Source organism: Chiroxiphia lanceolata, chromosome 5, assembly GCF_009829145.1.
Source record: "Chiroxiphia lanceolata isolate bChiLan1 chromosome 5, bChiLan1.pri, whole genome shotgun sequence".
Lineage (NCBI taxonomy): Eukaryota > Metazoa > Chordata > Aves > Passeriformes > Pipridae > Chiroxiphia > Chiroxiphia lanceolata.
Genome location: NC_045641.1, coordinates 15,899,949 through 15,921,262, shown reverse-complemented (window position 1 = coordinate 15,921,262; position 21,314 = coordinate 15,899,949). Strand labels below are relative to the sequence as shown.

Below are 21,314 nucleotides of genomic sequence, written 5' to 3'. Positions count from 1 at the left end.
TGCCCAGATTACTTCCTCCCCGTCCTCAGTTCTTTTAAAGCACTTATATAGCTGCTATTGTGCAGAAGAACATTAAAATAATCCAAACATATGTTCTAGAACCAGTCTGAAAACACAGTATACTTCCAAAACAGAAAACAGACCAGAGCATTCAACTCTGCAGCTCCTGCAAGAATTTAAATGGCAACAGAGGGCTCTCACGTACTACATAAAGTCTATCTTCCAGTCCCTCCTCTTATCTTATCCAAGTTATTTCCTTGCATTCTGCCAGATTAAAAAAGGCTTAAAGTACTCTCTCAAAACTTTACTGAGTGCAATTCAGATCTCCCGAGAGTCAGAGTAAAAAAGTAATTCCTCACACATCTAATTCAACTGCCACATTAAGCAAACCTACATTTATGTTCAAGCTAACACAATTTGAAGTTCAGTGCCACTAAAAGTAATACTCATTTTATTATATCATTACTTTAATGAAGAAAAAAAAAAAGAGAGGTTCTTGGTTCACAGTACAGGGTTTCACAACTTAGAAAAATGATGGTCTCATGCTGTAGTGAGAACCCTCCTTTCCCAGCTCCCAGTTGAGACTAATTACCTGCCACTTCACCCACAGTTCGTTTTGTCCATCCTGTCCGCCAAGTTTTACAAGTATTCCCATTAACTTTTCCATTCCAACTTACCCTGTCATCCTCATGCCTTCTGTGTCTTGCCACATATTTACAAAGATATATGAGCAAAAAACCCTCAAAATATAGGACTTTCCAGAAGCCTTATATCTGACAGTCTGAAGAGCTCTGCTAACAGCTCATCATAAACTTCTCCTCAAGAAGCAAAAGTATTAACCAGTCTTTTTTTATTATATACAGAGATGGTTTTCGAAACTCTCATGACAAATGATGCCAAGCACAATGAAGATACTTTAAAACACTGCGTTATTTATTAATGAAGGTTTTCTTTCTTAAACTCTAAAATTCTCCCTCTAAAGATCATGTAAATTTTAACGCGTTAAATCTAGACTGTAACAGGTCAATTATTTATTGTGTTTACCCAATCCAAGGCCAAGAATCCTGTACGGCAAAAAGCAGGATGCAATAAAAGCTGCCCACAGAGCAACATAGAGCTTCTGTGTTATTTCTGGCTGGACCCACATAAACAAGCTGTACAAAAAAAAAGAAACAAAATTTTATTACCAGTGTTCCAAATATTGGTCAAGTCTTGTTTTAAAGGGAAAAAATACTCATGTCAGATAACTTACTTTTTGAATTTTTCCAGTATGTCTGCCATCTTGCCAAAAAGGTTCTGCATAAGAAGCAAGAGAAGTAAAACTAAGTACTGCATTGTTTTGGGTTTTTTTGTCCACATAATGGAAACCAACAGTTATCTTACTCTGTTGGTAAGCAATTTCCAGAAGTGGGGGTTTTTAAACTAATTTTTAGACATTATATACTTCACAACTGAGGAAATACTCAATGACTTCCATCTAATTTAACATCTTGTTCTGGACCTTGTGATTGATAGTTAGAAGTGAAGAAACTATTTGATCCCACTGTCACAACTGAAACGTATCTACATTACTGCAAATACAGTTGTCAATCTAAGAGCTCAGAGCTTCTGCCAGTAGGTAACAAAATGGGAAATTTCTTCACACATTTTGAGCACTGAAATTTGGGAAAGTGGTTACTGAGTTCATCAAAAGGACTATTAGCTTCCTGGAAGCCAGCCACTATCAGGTTTTTATAATAAGCCCATGGAGTTACTTGATTCCATATAATTCCAACAACTATTGATGCAAACTGACTCCTGCTTAGGACTAAGAGCCACCTTCTCTGACAGATCAGAGCACTTGAAAATTTCACCTTCCCAATAAATTTCCATATACACATGCACTGCCACCAGCAGAAGGCAGGAGCTGAGCATACACAGCTGGCAAGAGAAAGGTAAACCCTGTTCAACAGCAGCACATCATTTGACATGGCACAAGGCTGCAATTTACTGGGTGGTGCAGTCACTCAGCTGCTACCTCATCAAACTGATGAAGCCGGGAGAAAACCTTCCTTCAGCCTCTCCCACACAAGCAGATTTCAGGGCTTGAAGGGGGTGGAGTTTTTAAAAACATGCTATTTTAGAGATGCAGTGCAAACTGTTGAATTAACACCTAAACAGACAGTAGCCTTCAGCTAAATCTTGAAGGAATAGAGCCTTCTACATCAGTTTTGTGACTAGCAGATTTGGGATAAGGACCTACCCTCCAGTACATGGTAAGATTCACCATCCAATCTACCTTATCAGAAGCTTATATGAAAATATAAGGAAGAAAACTGTGAAAGCTCCAGAGCTCACTCAGAGATGTGACCAGAGAACCTCAACCAGTTCTCTGAAGCATCATGCCACTTCAGAAGCTCCAGGAATCTTAACAAGATCTCCATTGCTCATAGGTAAAAAAGATCCCTATGCAAGAAAAGTATTTTTGAGTGTTTGTTTTCACATGCTGCATAACAACATCCTTTGACCACTTGGACTATGAACCTCCTTGTTTCTAAGGGAGCAGCCAGAGAGGTCTGAGAGCAGCACAGTACCTGCGCCTTCTGAGCCACGTCTAGAACAAGCTGAAACTTTTCAGACACAGTCAGGTCCTCTTTTGCATGTTCCTTAGGCAAGAAAGAGACAATCCATTAATTTTCAGCTCAGATGAAACGTGTTTTACAAAACTTCTCAAAACAAGGTGATCCCTCAACATTCTTGGCAACAGTCCTCTCCCTTTAAATAGTCTCTAAATTTACCAATATCCTCTCTTGTTTCAGAGCTACTTTCTATGTCTTTCATTGCTAGTTATCTTTAGTTTTCAATGCTTTAAGGGGCTCAGGAAAGACCTTATTTCTCTCTACACCTACCTGAAAGGAGGTGCTAGCAACATGCGGGTCAGTCTCATCTCCCAGGTAACAAGTGACAGGTCAAGAGGAAACGACCTTAACTTGTGCCAGGGGAGGTTTAGACTGGATATTTGGAGAAATTTGTTCATGAAAAGGGTTGTCCAGCCTTGAAATAGGCTGCCCAGGGAAGTTAAGTCACCACCCTAAAGGTATTTTATGTGTCACTTAGGGACATGGACCAGACTCATTGATGGACCTGGCAATGTTAGGTTAACAGTTGGACTCGATGATCTTAAAGAAAACAGAATGCAAGGCTTCTTGAAGATCCCACAGGACCTAACTTGTCCCAAACTGATATCTTAAGATTCATTTCATAAACGTATTTCAGGTTTGGAGTATTTTAAGGTGAAGCACCTGATTCTAAGAGTGCTGTTAGCAAAGATTTCTAAATTACAAAAAGAAAAAAAAAAAAGTAATCTCTTTACTTGCGCTTCACTCTTCCTTTAACAAATACCCCACACAGATGCAGAGGAAGGTTTAAAGGTGCAATTTTTTTCATAGGTGTACAGGTCAAGCTGATCAAAGACCTACCATGGGTTCAGAAACTTCAGGCACAATGCTCCACTGTATTCTCCAACCCCTAGAAATTATGGAAACAGTTAAAGAGAGCAAGAACTTCTCCACCTGCCAACATGAATTATTTGTAAAGGGTTAAAAAGTAGTTTTCTGCAACAAGGACTTATAGCTTAAAAGTTAATATATAATCCCCAAATTAAGAAAGAACCCACAACATGACAAAAGTACAAGTGGCCAACAACAGCCAGCCTTACAAATATTAGCTAAGTAGATACTACACAGAAATACTGCTTGTGGGTTTTACAACAAAAGTTAATGGTGGACACAAAATAAATGATTAGGAATATTTTTTCTTGGTTTTCCATGTGAACAAAATTACATCAACTTATTCAGGAGCCTTGTTCCTACCAGCAATTTTCAGGGAAATGGTAAGTATCAATTAAGAAGTCAGAAACTTATTTTAACATATTCACATTAAGGTACTCTGCACCATTTTAAGGGGGAAAACACCATCACCATAAAATAGCATTTTAAAAAGATTGTCTTAATATAGAAAACATACATTACAAAAAAGTCTTCATTTTTAAAAGAGACCGAATTTACAAATGGAAGACACTTTGGATAAAGCATGCCAAGAACTACGGAAAAAGGCAAAACTGCAATTTTAGGTGAAAATTCTCTCCAGGGAAAAGCAGCTGACTTCAATATTTAAGGTGATGTTCCCCAAGTACTCTAAATGCTGCAGAATTTTATTTTAGAATTTTAGTGTGCTGAGGGCACACTAAAATTTTTTTGTTTGAGAGCATGCAACATTATTTATGATGACGCAAGTCACAGGATACAAAGATAATTCCCTATAATAGTAAAAGATTTTAGAAACTGAGCAATGACACTAAGGATATTAGAGTTTGAATTTCTCTTTGTTAGACATAACCCACAACATTAGAAAAAGTAACAGTTTACAACTCAATGCAAGAACAATAAGACATCTTTCAAGCAAAGCATTACAAGAGAATAAGCTAGTATTTAAGTAAATACCTGGCTATGAGGTAATTTAGGGATAACCTCAAAATCGCTAAAAATAAGAACATAGGAATGGCCCAGCCATGCCATACAGCATTCATGTAAATCTGCAGATCAAGAAGAAAAAACAAACAAAGACAGATGTGGATTACAAACTGGGATACAGTGAGTTGCATGAAATACCATTTCCCACTATGCTGTTGGGCTCAGAATCATGCAATTGATTTTAAAAAAATTAATAAATTTTAGCCCCCATGACTGACAACAGCCCTGCACTTATCACTGTAAGTCAAAACTGAAATTGAGCCAAGTCTCCAGAGATTACACCTAACTAGTTTTCAGCTGCCTGAGAGAGAGTATTGAGTATTTCCAACGCTACAATTACATGAAGGGGTAGGAGGAAAAAAAAGAAGTAAACTTTAAAGTCTGTGAATCTGCTACGTGACCATGATATGGTCACTAATGGTACAGAAGAAGAGTTATAATGATTAGCCCCATACTGGGCAACAGGATAAACTCTTGCTCTAGTATTTCAAGTAATTAAATCCCAGATATCTACCAAGGCTAAAAAGATTGGAGGAAAACAGGTTTTATTTTACATAACAAGTACAAACACAAAGGTATTCTGTTCCCTTCCCAGCTTCTGAAAATAGAGACTACAGTCTCTCTGTGAGAGATGATACAGTTTTTACGGATAACCCCAAAATGAAACGTTGCTCTGGCTCCCAGGTCCAGAGCTTTCAAAAAAAAAAAAAAAAATCAGCTGAAGTTTCTTCTTTTGGCTTTTATCTGAAAAATGGGTTTACCAGGAGAGGCAAGAGGAAAATCAGTAGATTAGGAGAAGGGACAGACACAGGGCACTGGGACAGGGAAGTCTACTCCTCAATATTCCTTCAGTTGTGCTATGTAAAACAGCATAGGCTCTGTAACTTACAGGAAGGGATCATTTAATGAAAAAGTGTGTGACAGTTTCACCAGACAAGCTCATTCAGCTACGACTATTAGTAATTCCTTTGATAGAACAATATTTCATATACACTGTGACCAAAACAATTTAGATCATTTAATTAACATTCAGAAGGAAAAGAAATCAAAACTCCACTAAATACTTATGTCTCTTTGAGACATCCAAACCTCCTTAGATAGCATGGGAATGCTTGAATTTAGCTCACAGACCTGATATTTGCACATGAAATGATACTGAAATCAAGGCATTTTGCCTCTCCTCACTATCATCCTAACAAGTGGCAAAGAGCACTGATGAGGAATGATAGCTTCTCATCAAACAACCACTATCAGCATTTCAGTCCTAGGCAACAAGAGACTTTGCAGAGGCTGAAGTTACCATCAAATTACCAGGACTGGGAGACAAGAAACAAGAGAACAATGCCCAGATCTTCTGAAGTTATTTTAATACTGACAAAGCTAGGCTACAAGAAACCCAGGATACACAATTTAAATGGTTTTGAAATATAACTGACAACTACTGGTATTTTGTGTTAAATGAAATTACACTATTTGATTTGACTTGAACTGTAGCACAACCCCTACTCAGATATGGCAATTTCAATGAATTTGAGTAAATAACAGATTTTTTAAAGTACTTAGTACTCCCAGAAGAATAGGATAACTTACAATAAAGGCAATAGCAGAAGTGTAGATAGAATACCAGTCTGATAAGGCAGAAAGATTCTTCACAAAATTAGTAACAGGTTTGGCACCTCTCTCTAAAGAGAAGCAGAGAAAAAACAGAACTGTTAGAATTAGCTGGTAGTAGTTAAATCACTTGTAAACGACAAACAACCAAATTAGGAAATTATTAAGAATATTCAAGACATGTAAGGACAAAAGGCTTATCCAAATAAAGAAAAATTAAATCCATCAATGTAACTGAGAAATTAGTTAAAGAATGCATTTCCAAAAGTAAAGTATTATCCAAGACAAAGGTTATGTCTAAACTCTTAACACATACTATAGACAAAGAAAAAAAACAACATCCTTTACAAGGGTACCCCGGATGCTAAAAGCAGTCTGTTCTGAGCCCTGTCCATACTACCCCAAAGATCTCTGCACAGGTCAGCTCATCCCACCGTAAAACAACGTACATCAGCGCGACTGCATTGCAAGCCACCAAGGAACAACTCAAAATCATAGAATCATTTAGGTAGGAAAAGACCTTTAAATTATCATTGCATCCAACCATTAACCCAGCACTGCCAAGTCCACCACTAAGCCATGTCCCTAAACAATCTGTAGAGCCTTCCTGCCCACCAGCAGATCAACGCTCCTACCCAACTTGGTGTCAACTGCAAACTGAGGGAGCATTCAATTCTCTTGTCGAGGTCATTGATAAAGATATTAAACAGGACTGGCCCCAATCCCAAGCCCTGGGGAACACCACTACTGACCAGCCTCCAATTGGATGTAGCACCATTCATCACCACTCTCTGGGCTCAGACACCCAGCCAGGTTTCTACCCAGCAAAGCATACACCTGTCCAAGCTATGAGCAGCCAGTTCCTCCAGGAGAATTCTGTGGGAAATGGTGTCAAAGGCTTTATTACAGTCTAGGTAGACAACACCCACAGCCCTTCCCTCCCTCGCTGCTGCTTCAGCTATCTTAAAGCCAGGCTAGATCTGGTTTGGCTATGTTTCTGCAGGACTCTAGCCATTAGTAGCACTTTGCTGCTTACTCTTTCCAAGCCAAGCAACACAGCACATCACTGCCTCTGAAGAAGTCTGTCTCCCACCTCTGCAGACCTTTGCTCTTGCTGTCACTGTATGTGACAGTCACTGTAGACTGACCTGTGCTGGGAGAGGCCCACAGACAGATGCAAACAGCCAGCAACAGCAAGAGGGGTTCTTTCTCAGCTCCCTAAAACCCACTAGTCCTTTACTCTCTTCCTCTAAGCTCTTTTACCACTTAGACAAACTAGCTAGGGAAACAAGGAAACAGAAGGGGGCTGCTGCAAGACCACCTTTGCTTTCTTTATTGGAACACACTAGTTTTGCCTTCCCTGCTGAGAAGAGTGACAATTCCTCTTGCACAGGGAGCCCCAGAAACCCTCACCCTCATTTGCAGTAGAACTCACACTGGAGGAGGTCATGGACTTAAGCACTGCTTCCATCTGCTCTGCTCCAGCACACTAAACAAAACCCATAGGGGAAACTGCTGGTGACAACAAGGTTCTGGAGAGCTCTGAGTGATCATCAGGCACCTTGGACAACAGGGATCTAGATTTTATGGCTCACCTAGTGGAAGTTAATAACCACTCAAAGCTTAAGTTTAATACTGGTTTTTGAAAAGTATTCTGAAGGCAATGCACGTATACCACTGAGAACAAGTCACAAGTATTCTCCCAAATAAAACTAGAACCAATACCAGTATTAAGGTGAAAAAAACCTGACCTTACATGGAGCTTACAAACCCTTATTTCAACTCCACCTTCCTCCCTACAATAATTTACCAATTTGGAACACGTATCAACATTTTTTTTTTTCAGGCTACCAATTCTTTGAAAAACAAAACTTTTGGAGGGCTTAACTGCTTTGCTTAACCTGCCATCTTGCATCCTCCACCTTCCAAAAAAAAATTTATCAGCAATCCAAGAGAAAGACATGCAAGACACACTCAGGGTATGCACCATCCGAGACCCACTTCTTTGAAAGCAAAAGCTGATAAACCAGCAACTACAAGCAGCTAAGACATAAGCAAATGCACACTCTTACTTCTGCCAGTGAACAAATACCCTATTCTCATTCATTGCATGTTTACACATTTTAATTAACATTATATGTTTGGTTCAGAGATAGATACCCTATGTATTTTAATATTAAACAGAATCACAACTTCTATCCCTACTCCTCTAAGTTACTTTGCACTCCAAACACTAATTCAGGATTCCAGAACCTTTTCTGCTTATGAACTAGCAGAAGCATTTCAAAACACTGTATTTTAAAAAGCAGCAATCCTGCCAATAGGGTTACTAAGAACTACTGTTATTTCTAGACAATAAAACAGTGCTAAGTACTTACTTAATCTTCTCAAATTTTCAGTCAATCTGAAAAATAACAGATTAAAGCAATGTGTTAAATAGGTAACCAGTGCACAGTTGTGTACATTTGGTCTCTGAAATACTGCTTACAGTTATAAATTATATGTGCATAAAGCTTCACTCTTGCCTGTTAAAAATTGTGTTTCTAATAACTAATACAGTCCATCTTGCATCAGACCAAAAACTGAAGTGTAAAAGCACTTCAGCCTACAACTTGGTGCACAGTTTTTGGGAGGCATGTGAAGGAACCTAGTAAATAATATAAATCTTATTTCACCTCAGACAGCAGAAAAACTTAATTTCATGTATTGTCCAAAGCATTCACAAAATTTTTGAGATGGTTCTGTGCATTCAGTTTTAATACTTGTTATGCAAACACTTGCTCAAACCGTGTAAGAAGCTGTAAAATAAAATTAAGTGATGAAGAAAAGCAACTTGCAAAGAAGCCAATAATTTCTCAAAATCATGTTGGGGATTTACCTTCTAGCACTGAGTGGCTCTTCTGTTTCCACTGTACTCTCTTCTGGCTGAAATCTGAAGTCCTCAACATACTCCCCAAATTTGTCACAGAGCCACTTCTGGAGTCTTGAACAGACCGTGTTACTTTGCTTATCTATAAAAAAGAAGTTGCAAGTATTAGGATAATGCTAGAAGACCTCTTTATCCAATGCCTGCTCCTGTTCCCACACACGATGCTTCGCTGGGAAGCAGACTTTGTACAGATTTCCTGTCCTTCACTAAAGGTGACTCCTGTATTGCTCTCAAGACAGTACATGGAAGAGTCTTATTACCAGAAGTACAGAGAGTAAAACATCCTAAGAAACAATAATTTTTAGCAAACACTGTAAAAACATGTTCTAGTTAAGAGGCTTCTGTAAACAAAAGACTGATGTAAATCTCAGTGCTCCTGTTGTGCTGAGGGGTGACCTTGAGAAAAGCAAGTGCAAAGCAAAGCACCCCTGAGCAGAAAGCTGGACAACCACCTTGCAGCCACGTGAATTTGACAGGAAAGGGAAGCTCAAGCAAGATTCTGCAAGAGGCATTTTTACTACCACTTTCCAACCACTTGTAGTCTGTAAAGATTGTGTGTGTGTGTGTCTCTATATATCTATACAAATAAAACATTTATATACAAATAAAATAATTTCTTTTTTATAAAGTCACGCTTCAGAAATTATGCTGCATATCCTACTTTCTATGTATGGAACATATACGCACCATATTACCTGGAAAGTCTCATACAGCAAAATAATGAAGCAATGCACACTTTCTGTGTGTTGATTTCAGTGGAAAAATATAACATAATATATGGGTATACGGAAATAATATAAGGGTAAAAATCTTAGGACAGAGCAAGTGAGAACAAAATCACCTGTAACTCACAAAATTGTTGTCTAGAAGGAACAGACAGACTATTCTTTGGAAATGTAGGTCAATACAAAGTTGCAAAAAGGACATAAATTATTCCAGGTAAATTCAGTACAGAACTCCATAAAATTAAGAGGCAGGAAAGATTAAGCAGCCAACTACGACAGCCAAAATGATGCTTTTAAGCTCATGAGAAAAAGCAACTGGTGCTCAGAAAATAGAATCAAATTATTTATTAATGAATGACAATGATATCTAGAAAAACAAGGAATATTGTGACAGTTTACAGCTGTTGTCCATTTGGAATAATACTTTCATTGGAATACTTCCATTGGAAAATAAAAATATGAAGTATCTTCCCACATGCTAATACTTCAGAAAGTACTGAGAAAGAAATTTTGAGTGTACGAGAATAAAAAACAGTAGGCTGTAGTTCACATAACAGAAAGCATTGACATTACAGGAGTACAGAAGGAGCAATTTCAAATTTAGTACACAGATTTAAAAGCCTTAAGTCTCAATCAGGAGGTGTGGGGAGGAAAGCTTAAGGGTACTGAAAGACTGAGAATCTAACTGTTGCCTTAGTTCTTTCAGAAATCACTACATTATTGATTTCATAATAAGCATCAGCTTGAGGAATGTAGATGACAGTGCAGATGTCCACAAATGCTCTGACCAAGCTTACCTGTTCCATTGGTTTGCACTGGTGGCTTTGCAGGTTGCTGAGCTGCAGGCACCTCTTCCGTCCTACAAAGAAAAAACAGAGACAGTGTGAAATGTTAAAGAAGAAGAATTTATTCCCTTTTAGGTAAAGGAAGCACTAGAACCTCTATGGTTTCCATGGCTGAGATTATAAAATCACAACAAGAAAAAAACAAACATACACCCTTTCACAAGGTTCAAAACATTCATTGCACTTAGGACACAGGGAAACACCATCCACTGGAAGGAGAGGTGGGGTTTAGCCATTTCATGTCACCAACAGCTCAATTTCATCTTACAACTACTAAACAATTAAGTATCAAATTCGTTGCATTAGTTTGTGTGGTATATTCATTGCAATGCCTGCCAGGAAAACTTCAGAGCCATGATTTTTCTCACAGTAATAAATTAAAAGGGATTCCGTATCACAAGTTGATAGCCACAGCAGTAGAGCAAAACCACAGTTTAATGCATAAATCTCGAATTCTGTTGCCATTACTACAGTCAAACACCACTCAACTTCACAAGAGGAATAGGTATCAAGAATGATTTAAAAGGTTATAAGCTCTAAAAATGCACAGATACCAACTGATTTAACAATATCTTTAAAAACCTCCAAAATCGAAATAACAGCTTGAAAAACTGAGACAAAAATGTTCTAAAACTATATGTCAAGTAGCAGGCATCATTGGTCTCACCTTTCAAAATGAGTCAAGAATAATATTCTCATCCATTAAAAGTGAACAGATTTTTGAAAACACAAATGCTTTTGCCATTCTGCACATGTGCAAGGCTTCAAATTATATTTGCACTATCCACAGCCTCCAACTGCCAACCTGTCTTGAGATTACTTCAGGCTTCAGTCCCAAAGTCTTCAGCCATCCATGTACAGCCATCCTACAGAAAGATTTTTCTAATGAAGCAGCAGCTTTGACAACACAACACCAGCCACAGCAAGCTTCACTTGACAGGGAGTTGTATGATTGAAAACATTACTGCTTGAAACAGAAAAGTGTCAGTTGTGCAATTTCAATATCACTCATTTATCAGATAATATAGATACTTTCAAATGTTCCCTTCATCTTTTGCTTCTCAGGAAGGGAATCAAGTGAGACATGGTCAAAAAACCATAGAGTGGGAAGAGAGATCTCACTGCATTGGGCAGATTGCATAAATATAGACATACAGTTCTCTCTCCTGCTGAAGGACATTAAGAAAACATCTCACTGTTCTGTCTGCACATGGAAAAGGCTGTTACTAATATGTGCTGTCTCAACATCACCATACATCAATGGGTATGATGGAGAAACCTCAGAACTAATTACCTCCCTTCCTTCTTAACCATTCCTCAGATTTAATGAGCTTACAACATCCTTGTTCATTTCTAAAAAGAACATTTAGAAATAATTTACTGATTTATTAATTATAACAGGACATTTTAGCTGCTTAGATGAGCTGAATTCAAATGGTTCCTGCTTTTAAAGACACTTGTCTTCATGACCCTTCAGGACTTTTCCCCAGCATACTCCCCAGAGTATTTGCAGGAACTCTTCAACAGCCACCTGAAATTCCACCAATTTTTTCTAGCTAAACTTTAACTTTGGTTTCTGTGCCATTTTCCCCCAGTTTCTATACCAACCTTGGGTTCGTCACCTAAAAACTCCTCCTCTCCCTGCTTCTTCTCCCACACCCTTGCATCTCCGCCATTTCAAGCTCTCAAAAAATAGACAGCAATAAACATGATCAAATTTGCACCAACTATTATAGAGCACTGCCTCGTTTTCCTCTATCAGCACATTAGATGGTTACACCATATAGCTGGGCGTTTTCATCTGCAATCTGTCACTGTCACTGTGTTTCACTGAAGCTGAAGACATTTAGGTGGAAAGGAGGCAGTCACTCACAAGCAGGTTCACACAAGCAGGAGCCAGTAACTCAACCCACTGCAGTCATGTGAAGGCACCAGGGTGGTGTCACACCTGAACAACTCCTGTGACAGAGCCAAGACAGGATCCCACCACTGCCAGCTGTCAGACTCTTCAAACTGGGTGTTCCTTTGACATGCTGGGATGTATTTTCAGAAGCAGCACAGTGTCATTACTCCCCATGTTTCTTGGGCAAAAAAATCTCATCAGGAAGCAGTTCTGGATAGCAGCCTTACTGGGCTACATCAGGAGCACATGACCATACATCAAGTTGGCTTTGGCCCTTCTTGATGCTTTTGTTTCATTTTTTTGGCAATGTCTTACTTGCCATCTGCCTGTTACTCTTTCCCTATGAAGAACCTGACCTTTACGAATCATCGGGTTAATGACAGCTCATTACTGCACCTGTGAATCAGGTTATAATTAGCCACTTAAGACAGATCTGGGCCAGGAACCTCAGAATTCATTGTTTAGGCTTGCACACCTACCGGGAAGCTCAATCCCAAAATCAGGTCACATCAAACCACGGGTTCATCAAGACCACTGACAGAAGTGAGAAATCATCTTTGCTACAGTTTCTGCACCACTCTTCATGCCAGAGACCAGTTAAAAGGCTGAAAAACATAAAGAGTCCCCAGAACAATGCTGTGTTCCTGTGTGGGTTTCCTAACTGCAGCCTGCACCAAAGAAAACAAGCTGCATTACTTCCTCTTGGAGCACACTTTTCACACAGAAAAGGGTTTAACTGGTAACACCAACACATCTCCAACCTGAAGCGAGGTCATGTTTAGACAACCACAGATTGTACCCATTTAAAGCACAGGCTGATTAAAAGAGGTAAGAGGAATCTCAGTCTGTGGAGGAAACAAACACAAATGTGCCTTTTTTTTGTTTCCCCCTTTTTTTTTTCTTCAATATACTGAAGTCAGGGAAACATGAATATTGATGAATATTAGAGTTGCTCATGACCAGTACACACGTACGACTCAAAAACAACCAGCACATACTGATGCAGTGTCCACTCACTGCTGCCCCACAGAACATCACCAAAGCATTATTTTTGTAGCTGCAAGTACTTGACACTGAAGGGAATCTTGACACTGAAGGCCATTTATCTTAAAAAAACATTTTTGTTTGTGCATATTAGGCCCTGAACACAGCTGCGAGTTGAGATGTATGCAAATCAACAGACTCCCTCCAACAACTGGGTGAAGACTAGAATTGCTGCACACAACAGGTCCAGTCACTGCCAGGATGTTCTCAGACATATTCAAAGCAATTTTGCTACAGGCTAACTCCAAGCTCACAAGCAACCAACCATCAATCTTTCAAAAGCTCTTGTGGAAGCCAGTCAAGGCTGTTATATATTTCCTACTGTTCAAAGCAACCTGAATGTGTGTGCACATCCATCAAAAGCACATTCTAACCTCATACATGCAAAAATAAGCATAAATTAGGTATTTTCACAGCCTAGTTTAAAGACATATCATTCGGGTATGCACGGCTTCTTAACCTGAAGAGCTCTTAAAAAACCAAGTTAAATAATTTTCATGTTTTGCATCTCCTTCCCATTAAATACACCAAGCACTTCAGAAGCCTTTGCCATTCTCATCCACAATGAAGGAACAGTGTCTTATGCAGAAGCATTGTCTATTTAGTCCTTGTAATAATAATTCACAATGATACTAATAAAAATGTTTGCATGAGTCACAGCCTGCTGGTAGGTGTTGTTGCAAAACTTGTTATTTTTTCTTCCTCTGTGATTCTAGCTCACCATTTGTAAAATATAGCAGCAATAGCTCACACATTTCAGATTATTTATGCACTTCTCTATCAGCAAAATGTCATAAGCTTCAGCTGCCATGCCATTCCAAATGGGGGGATGTCCTGAAGTGCATCTATAGAAAACTTTAACTGAGGCCACCATGTTTCTGAATACTGACACACACAGACAATAAACACCATGACAAACAAAACCACTAAAAATCCTCTTCTTCCACTTCTCTCTGTCCACAACTCAATGAAAGAAGCCCATGTTCTTCACTAGCAAAAAAAAAAAAAAAATAGATTAAAATAGATTGTGAGCTTGTTGTTTTCTCTTTGCAAACATTTGGCATCATGTTTTATATTGCTACATGTATTGATCTGCTTCACAAATACTTTTAAAACTGCAACTTTTAAAATTATTTCTTTCTTCTTACATCACAGCATGGTTTTGTTTTCATTTCACTTCTGTAAGCAGAAAGAAAAGCACATGCAAATATGTTTATATACTATCATTGTTTAACCCCAGTCTCCAACTAAGTACCATACAGCTTCTATCTCCCTGCCAGGGGATATATGAATATCTATTTTAAAATTGTGTAAAGAATTACCTGAGAAGCAGGGTGAATTTGGTTTTGTTGACATAAGCAGAGAGAACTTTCTGCCATTACTTTGCTTAATAAAATTAAGTTTCCATAAGGCATAAATTTGGCCTATTACTTATTTGACTATGTCAACATTTCACCTGTAGTCCTAATAAAAGTATTTTAAAATGTCCACAATGAAATGTAAAAAGATAGTAAGCAGTGAAGAAGAATTTCACACAATGAAGCACAAGTTAATGAAAAATCATAGACAACCCAGTTTTTCTCATCCTGAGTAGGAACTGAAAATTTTTCAAAGTCTTATTTTGTTGTACCTTACATATACTGCCTGTCCCAAAAAGGTTGAAATATTAGTAAGACTAGTTAAAGACTCAGGTAAGAGGGATAATTGGCTGAATGTAATCCACAAGTGCAATACCCAAGCTAACAGGACTAGTGTAATCCTTAGGATATCTAAATGAGAACACAACACTCAGGAAGTAGCGTCATCCTACCTTAATTTAGCAATGACATGACTGCTAGAGATTTACTATTGTCCACAATCCAACAGAGCACAGATGTTGCCATTAACTCTGATAAACAAAGATCTTCCATCTCTCTTCTCTGTAAAACGTGTACTCACAAGCTGCAGTGGGCCAGATCAGACTCTGAGCCACCCTCATTACTCTGAAACAGGACAGAATGATGCAGAGAAAGATGGCTCCTCATCCTCCTCCAGGACTCCCAGCAATGAGGAGATCACTCTCCCCCTTCTCTGTGCACGATCTAGAGCCCAGGCATACCTGTTCTGGGGAGAAAGCCAAAGGCCCATGCAAGCGCTAAAGACAAGCCTGTGGAATTTGCACCTCAAGCAAGACGGTATCCATAGTTGCCATTTCCACCTACCACAATACTCATTGCTTTCTACTGCTGTTAGGGAGCTAACAGATACTCTCAGCATGGGGACGGGTCCAAGTTTCTCGTCTTCAGCTGTCCACTCAACCAGGCAACATCAGCCTACATACACAGCCAGACCAACCAGCATAGGTAATAAAAATGCACTCTCACATCCTAGATGTAAGAGCAACTCTAGAAGGTCACTAAAAATAGCCCAGGTCAGAGCAGTCTGGACCACCTTCCCACTTCATGGTCATGGTGCTGCCTTGGGAACCAGATTCCTCCACAAGGACCTTCCAGAGCCCCTTCTAAGCACATGACTTGGCACAACAGGTCAAAACTACACATAGACCAACCTTGCATGGAACTAGTGATTTTGGAAAACCATTGATGGGAAACATGACCTAAAAAAAAATCCCACTCTTCATCTTAGGACAAAATTGCTGAAGAATGGCAGCTGAATTGATCAAAGGGATGGAGTACTCTTAAGGAGACAGTGGAAAAGCTGGAACTCTTCAGTCTGGACAGAAACGTAAGTGAAGAAAGGACTGATCAAGGGTGGCAAATAAACAGACACTGAACAGTTATTCACCAAATCTCACAATTCTGTAACTATGGGGTACTTATTGAAACCACTAAGAAACCTGTTTAAAAGGAAAGAAAAAAAATTGTGTCTTTAGAGTCGAGGGGACTTGTATTGTCTCCATAGCTTCCTGTGGAAGACAGCTCCAGCACTTTCAGTGTTATTAAATAAATTCACGGATAACAGGCCTGCAAACAGAGATTGAAGTGAAAGGCAGCAATGTGATACCCTTAAATACAGTGATTGTGGATGTTTACGAGGAGCAGCTGAGGCACCTGGGTCATTTAACCTGCAGAAAAGGGGGCTCAGGGGAGACCTTGTTGTTGTCTACAACTACCTGAAAGGAGGTTTGTAGCCAGGTGTGGGTTAGTCTCTTCTCCCAAGTAACAAGCGACAGGACAAGAGGAAACAGCTTCAAGTTGCGCTAGGGAGTTTTAGATTTGATATTAGGAAAAATTTCTTCACCAGAAGAGCTGTCAAGCACTGGAACAGGCTGCCCAGGGAAGTGGTTGAGTCACCATCATATTTTAAAACGTGTAGATATGGCCCTTAGGCATATAATTTAGAGGTGGACTTGGCAGTGCTGGGTTAATGGATGGACTTGATCCTAAAGGTCATTTCCAAACTAAATGATTCTATAGGAGCAGGAAGAAATTGACCACAGAAAGCAACTAGACTCATGTTTCCTATAAATGGCTCTGATTTCCATTGCTACAGAATAGCAGTGGACACAGACTGCTGACCTGAGCAGAAAGGCATTGGACACAAACTGCTGGCCTGAGCAGAAAGGCATTTTTACACTCAGAATGGAGTACAGAAAGAAGCAGGAGTCCAAGAAAAGTTTGTATGGCATTGGGAAACCTCATATCCAAGCCAAAAGTTTTTCTTTTTTGCTCTTGCTTGTCACCTCTACATAACTGGCTTATAGCGTGTGATTATGAACTCAGCCCACACTATCTCCCAATGACAGCAGTTGGCAGTGAACCACAGATCCTGCTGCTCAGCCAAGTAATCTTGGCTACTGCTGAGGAAGATAACATAGGCACCTAAGTATGCAAGTGGTCTAGAGCAACAAGACCACCAAGCAACTGCTATGGTCTTAAGATCCAAAGTCTGTGCAGCTAGGCAGATTAAGGAGAGACATCAAACACAATGCTTTGCATCATCAAGATGGATGTCTTCAAGGCTGAAAGGGACTAGGGGCATAGGGAGGCATGTTTCCACTTGTCATTGCAGTGGCAAGGAAGGCTCAAACTCCAGTCACTTCCACACATTTAATGCTGTGGTACTGGGATTTCCATGCTGCTGCTAGAACAGGAGCAACAAGGCCTGGGCAGTTTGGAAAAGACAGAGGTTTTGAAAAGGCAAAGCACATGCAATGGCATGGCAAAAGCTCTGGCTTTCAGTAGTTCCAGCTGGGCAAGATCCCAGAAGGAGGGCATCAGAAAAGGTGAAATGAAGAATATCTCAACTAGAAAAGTGTCACAGCACTTCTGTAGCTATAGAAATATGTATGGTAACTCATATGTACATGGTGTTAATGATGTACAGGAAAACATAGGCACCATCTCTCTCTGTGAACTATTATTTTAAGAGCATCTAGGCTGGAAACATATGCTTTTACCAGAACTTCTCATAGACAGTCAGAGATCTCAAGTGGCTTTCAGCTTTACAGTGAAGATATTTCTCTTACCTTATTTTAGGCGCTTCATTGATTTTTTGTTCTAGTTCCATTCTCCTCTGCCGTTCCTTTTCTAGCTCCTGCCTTAATGATTCAGTGCTTGTTTCTTCTCTCAGCTTCCTGAGCTCCTCCTCTGTTAATTAAAGGAGAAGATAAAGATTTAGTTACCCTGAAGTATTTCTGTAAGAAATTTAAAATCTAATTATGACAGATTAAGTGTGGGGGATTTTTTAATCTGTGCTATACATTCACCAGAAAAAAACAAGTAATCAAGGGTTAGACAGACTTCATAAAAAGCACACAGCTGTATGATATACAAAATATTTAGTTACAATTATTAAGCAAGGGAAAAAACAACTTTGAAGTTTTCTTTTCAAGGTGCAAAATAAGCCCATGGTACAAGCTATCTTTATTTAAATACAACATGACATACTCCTCATTCCCCAAAGAAATAATCAGCAGGAAAGGCTGTCTATTGCTAAATCCAGTGGCCATAACAAGAAAAAAAAAGTATCTGATTTTTTCCCTCATGTCTTTGGGTAGGAAAACACAATAAATTCACATGAAGTTATATGATGCCATACTGGACTGACTGTCCACACATGTTGTCACAAGCTTTATTTTCTGTATACAAATATGACCGTCAGCATTTAAAAAATTAGGCACTTGAAAAGCGTCTGCAGGGCTGAGCCCTTTCTTTCTGTGCTAAAAAGAGCAACCTTATTATTTTGCTGTTGTGAAAATTTCCCAGAGAAAGGCAACAAGGCTGGTGAAGGGACTTGAACACAAGTCCTATGAGGAGAGGCTGAGGGAGCTGGGGTTGTTTAGCCTGGAAAAGAGGAGGCTGAGGGAAGACCTCATCACTCTCTACAACTCCCTGACAGGAGGTTGTAGCCAGGTGGGGGTTGGTCTCTTCTCCCAGGCAACCAGCAGTAAGACAAGAGGGCACGGTCTTAAGCTCCGCCAGGGGAGGTTGAGGTTGGATATTAGGAAGAAATTCTTTACAGAGAGGGTAATCAGACAGGCTGCCCAGGGAGGTGGTGGATTCACTGTCCCTGGAGGTTTTTAAGATGAGACTGGATGTGGCACTTAGTGCCATGGTCTAGTAACCACAGCAGTGTTGGATCAAGGGTTGGACTTGATCACAGAGGTCTTTTCCAACCCAGCTGATTCTATGACTCTATGAACCCCTGCCTGTCAGTTTCTGGCACCCTTGTAATTTTATCTAAGTCAGATGGCCCCATTATGGGCCTGAGCATCTTACAGTTTTAAGAAGGGGTTATGAAACAAGGAACTAAGTTTAAATTTTTACCCTCTTCTGAGGTTACACTGTGCCCTATAAACTTCAATGTAATAATTAGATATATAAACATACACACACATACACATAACTTCTTTCACAAGAAGTTAGCATCAGCTATGTATAAGGCTTTTTTGTGTCTAATTAGCCTTGCTTTTTTGTCACTGGCAGAGTCCTTGTTCATGACCTTATTTAACTCTAGCGCTAAAACGAGGTCACTATTATTGATAATGTGGTGGTTTAGAAACTCCCAAGAATCTAATTTTTAAGTTCAAGTCCCCCTCCCACAGTTTGCCCCTGTGAGAGGGTTTAGTGATGGTATGGACTTGATATCTTTTTCACCTCATGTGGAGAGTTTTCAGACAAAACACAACCATTCGTTATTGGGGGAAGGGGAAAATACTTACAAAGGTTTAGTTACATCCACATATATATTTACATTAAATTAAATTTCTCCTTTTCTTCAATAAAAGTCCAAGAAGAAAAGAGAAAAGTCTTTCTGACACTTCTCAGGCCACAGTTCCTTAATTTCAGTTTTTTGTGGCACTGGTTAGTGTCCTTCATTTTCCTGAGGCAGCAGATTTAAGTATGGTAGTCAGGATTTTTATTCTTACTTTGTGGAAATTCCAACCCTGAGCCTTTGGGAGATTTCCTTGTAGATCTTCACTCCTCTTGGGTTAGAACATTGAAGGCAGCTTTCAGTTCAGTCTTATCAAAGCTCTTTTGCTCTGTCTCAGCTCGCCAGCAATAGAAGCAGCAGCAGCAGAGGGCACGGCCACCTTCTCCGCATTCCGTCCTGGCTCAGCTCTCAGGACAACTCCAGGTTTTCAGCTCCTTTCTCTCTCTCTCTAGCTGCTGCTGCATTTCGGGACTCCCTATGGGTTTGGAAGTGCACCCCTCCTCTTCAAAAAAGTCTCTGGGTTTTGGGAAAGTAATAGAGTCTTACCCCAAACCAGCTCTGTTGAGTTTTCTTCTGTTTTGTTGCCGGCTCTCCCTCCTGCAGGAACATCTCTGCGTCTTTCAGCCGGCCTCACGTTATCTCGTTGCTACTGGCTATCTTTTGGCTTTCAGCCATCTCTGTCTCTGTTCAGGACTGCTCTGCTGCCGCTTTCAATGTCTTCTGCTGCTGCTGACAGTAAGGAAACTCTTCCAGCTCTTGATTACAGGACCTGGTCCAGCTTTGACACTATACCGGGTCTCCCGTAGCCTCAGCTGAGGGCTGGGGGTCCCTGGCCCCCAGAGGGACTCATTGGCCCCCTGCCTCCTCATGGCTCAGATCATGGCTACCTACCTACTAAACTATCTTCACAACCTTCTCTTCCGTTTCTGTGGGTATGTAATTTCCATAGGGCGCACGTGGACTATTGATTGGTCCAGTATTATCAGTGGGGCAAACCATTACTACCTCAGAAAAAAGGTTTTTCAAACCACCACAAATAACTTTTCCCAAACAGGTATACAAGAAACATGAAAAATCGAAGAGTGAGATTTTCTTTTTTTTTTTTAAGTCTTTTTAAACAAAAAATTTACTCCACATTTTGTTCTCTGGGCTGTTTTTTTAGCTCACTCTCAACAATAAATAGTAGAACAGCAGGTGTATTTCAATCTTACAACAAAGCAGAAGAGAAAATACTTCACTGCAGACACAGGGGTTGTTTTACGTTGTTTTACAAAATTGGTATACTATGTTATAACCTCCAGCAACCTCTTCTATTTCTTTTCACATATTGCCTTGTAAGTGTTTGATAATCAGATAATTTTGATATCTGAGCCTCTCTGACTCCAATCATTATGCATCTTGAGAAGGTCTGAAGCCATAATGCAAATGTACAGAGGAAATTACACACTCTCCCTCCTCTGCAGGAGGCCCTGGGGCAGTATGTCCAGTCACTTTATCTGCTGTGCAAGTTAGCTAGTGGGAGATTATCTGCACTCCTGCAGCAATAAGAGGTTTAGAGCACAGAATTAAGAGAAATGGGAAAAAGATACA

The 21,314-nt window shown here is 39.7% G+C and overlaps 1 protein-coding gene across 1 annotated transcript in view; it reads right to left on the bottom strand.

The window, feature by feature from the left end:
* GRAMD4 (GRAM domain containing 4) overlaps window positions 1-21,314 on the bottom strand; it is a 78,078-nt gene that overhangs the window by 12,095 nt on the left and 44,669 nt on the right. Inside the window, exons 4-13 of the mRNA XM_032688874.1 lie at window positions 18,037-18,157; window positions 10,574-10,635; window positions 9,001-9,133; window positions 8,501-8,526; window positions 6,102-6,193; window positions 4,482-4,573; window positions 3,459-3,507; window positions 2,574-2,645; window positions 1,253-1,296; window positions 1,045-1,154 (exon numbers count right to left, since the gene is read on the bottom strand). Coding sequence (XP_032544765.1) covers window positions 1,045-1,154; window positions 1,253-1,296; window positions 2,574-2,645; window positions 3,459-3,507; window positions 4,482-4,573; window positions 6,102-6,193; window positions 8,501-8,526; window positions 9,001-9,133; window positions 10,574-10,635; window positions 18,037-18,157 — 801 coding nt within the window. The remainder of the gene's footprint in view (window positions 1-1,044; window positions 1,155-1,252; window positions 1,297-2,573; window positions 2,646-3,458; window positions 3,508-4,481; window positions 4,574-6,101; window positions 6,194-8,500; window positions 8,527-9,000; window positions 9,134-10,573; window positions 10,636-18,036; window positions 18,158-21,314) is intronic.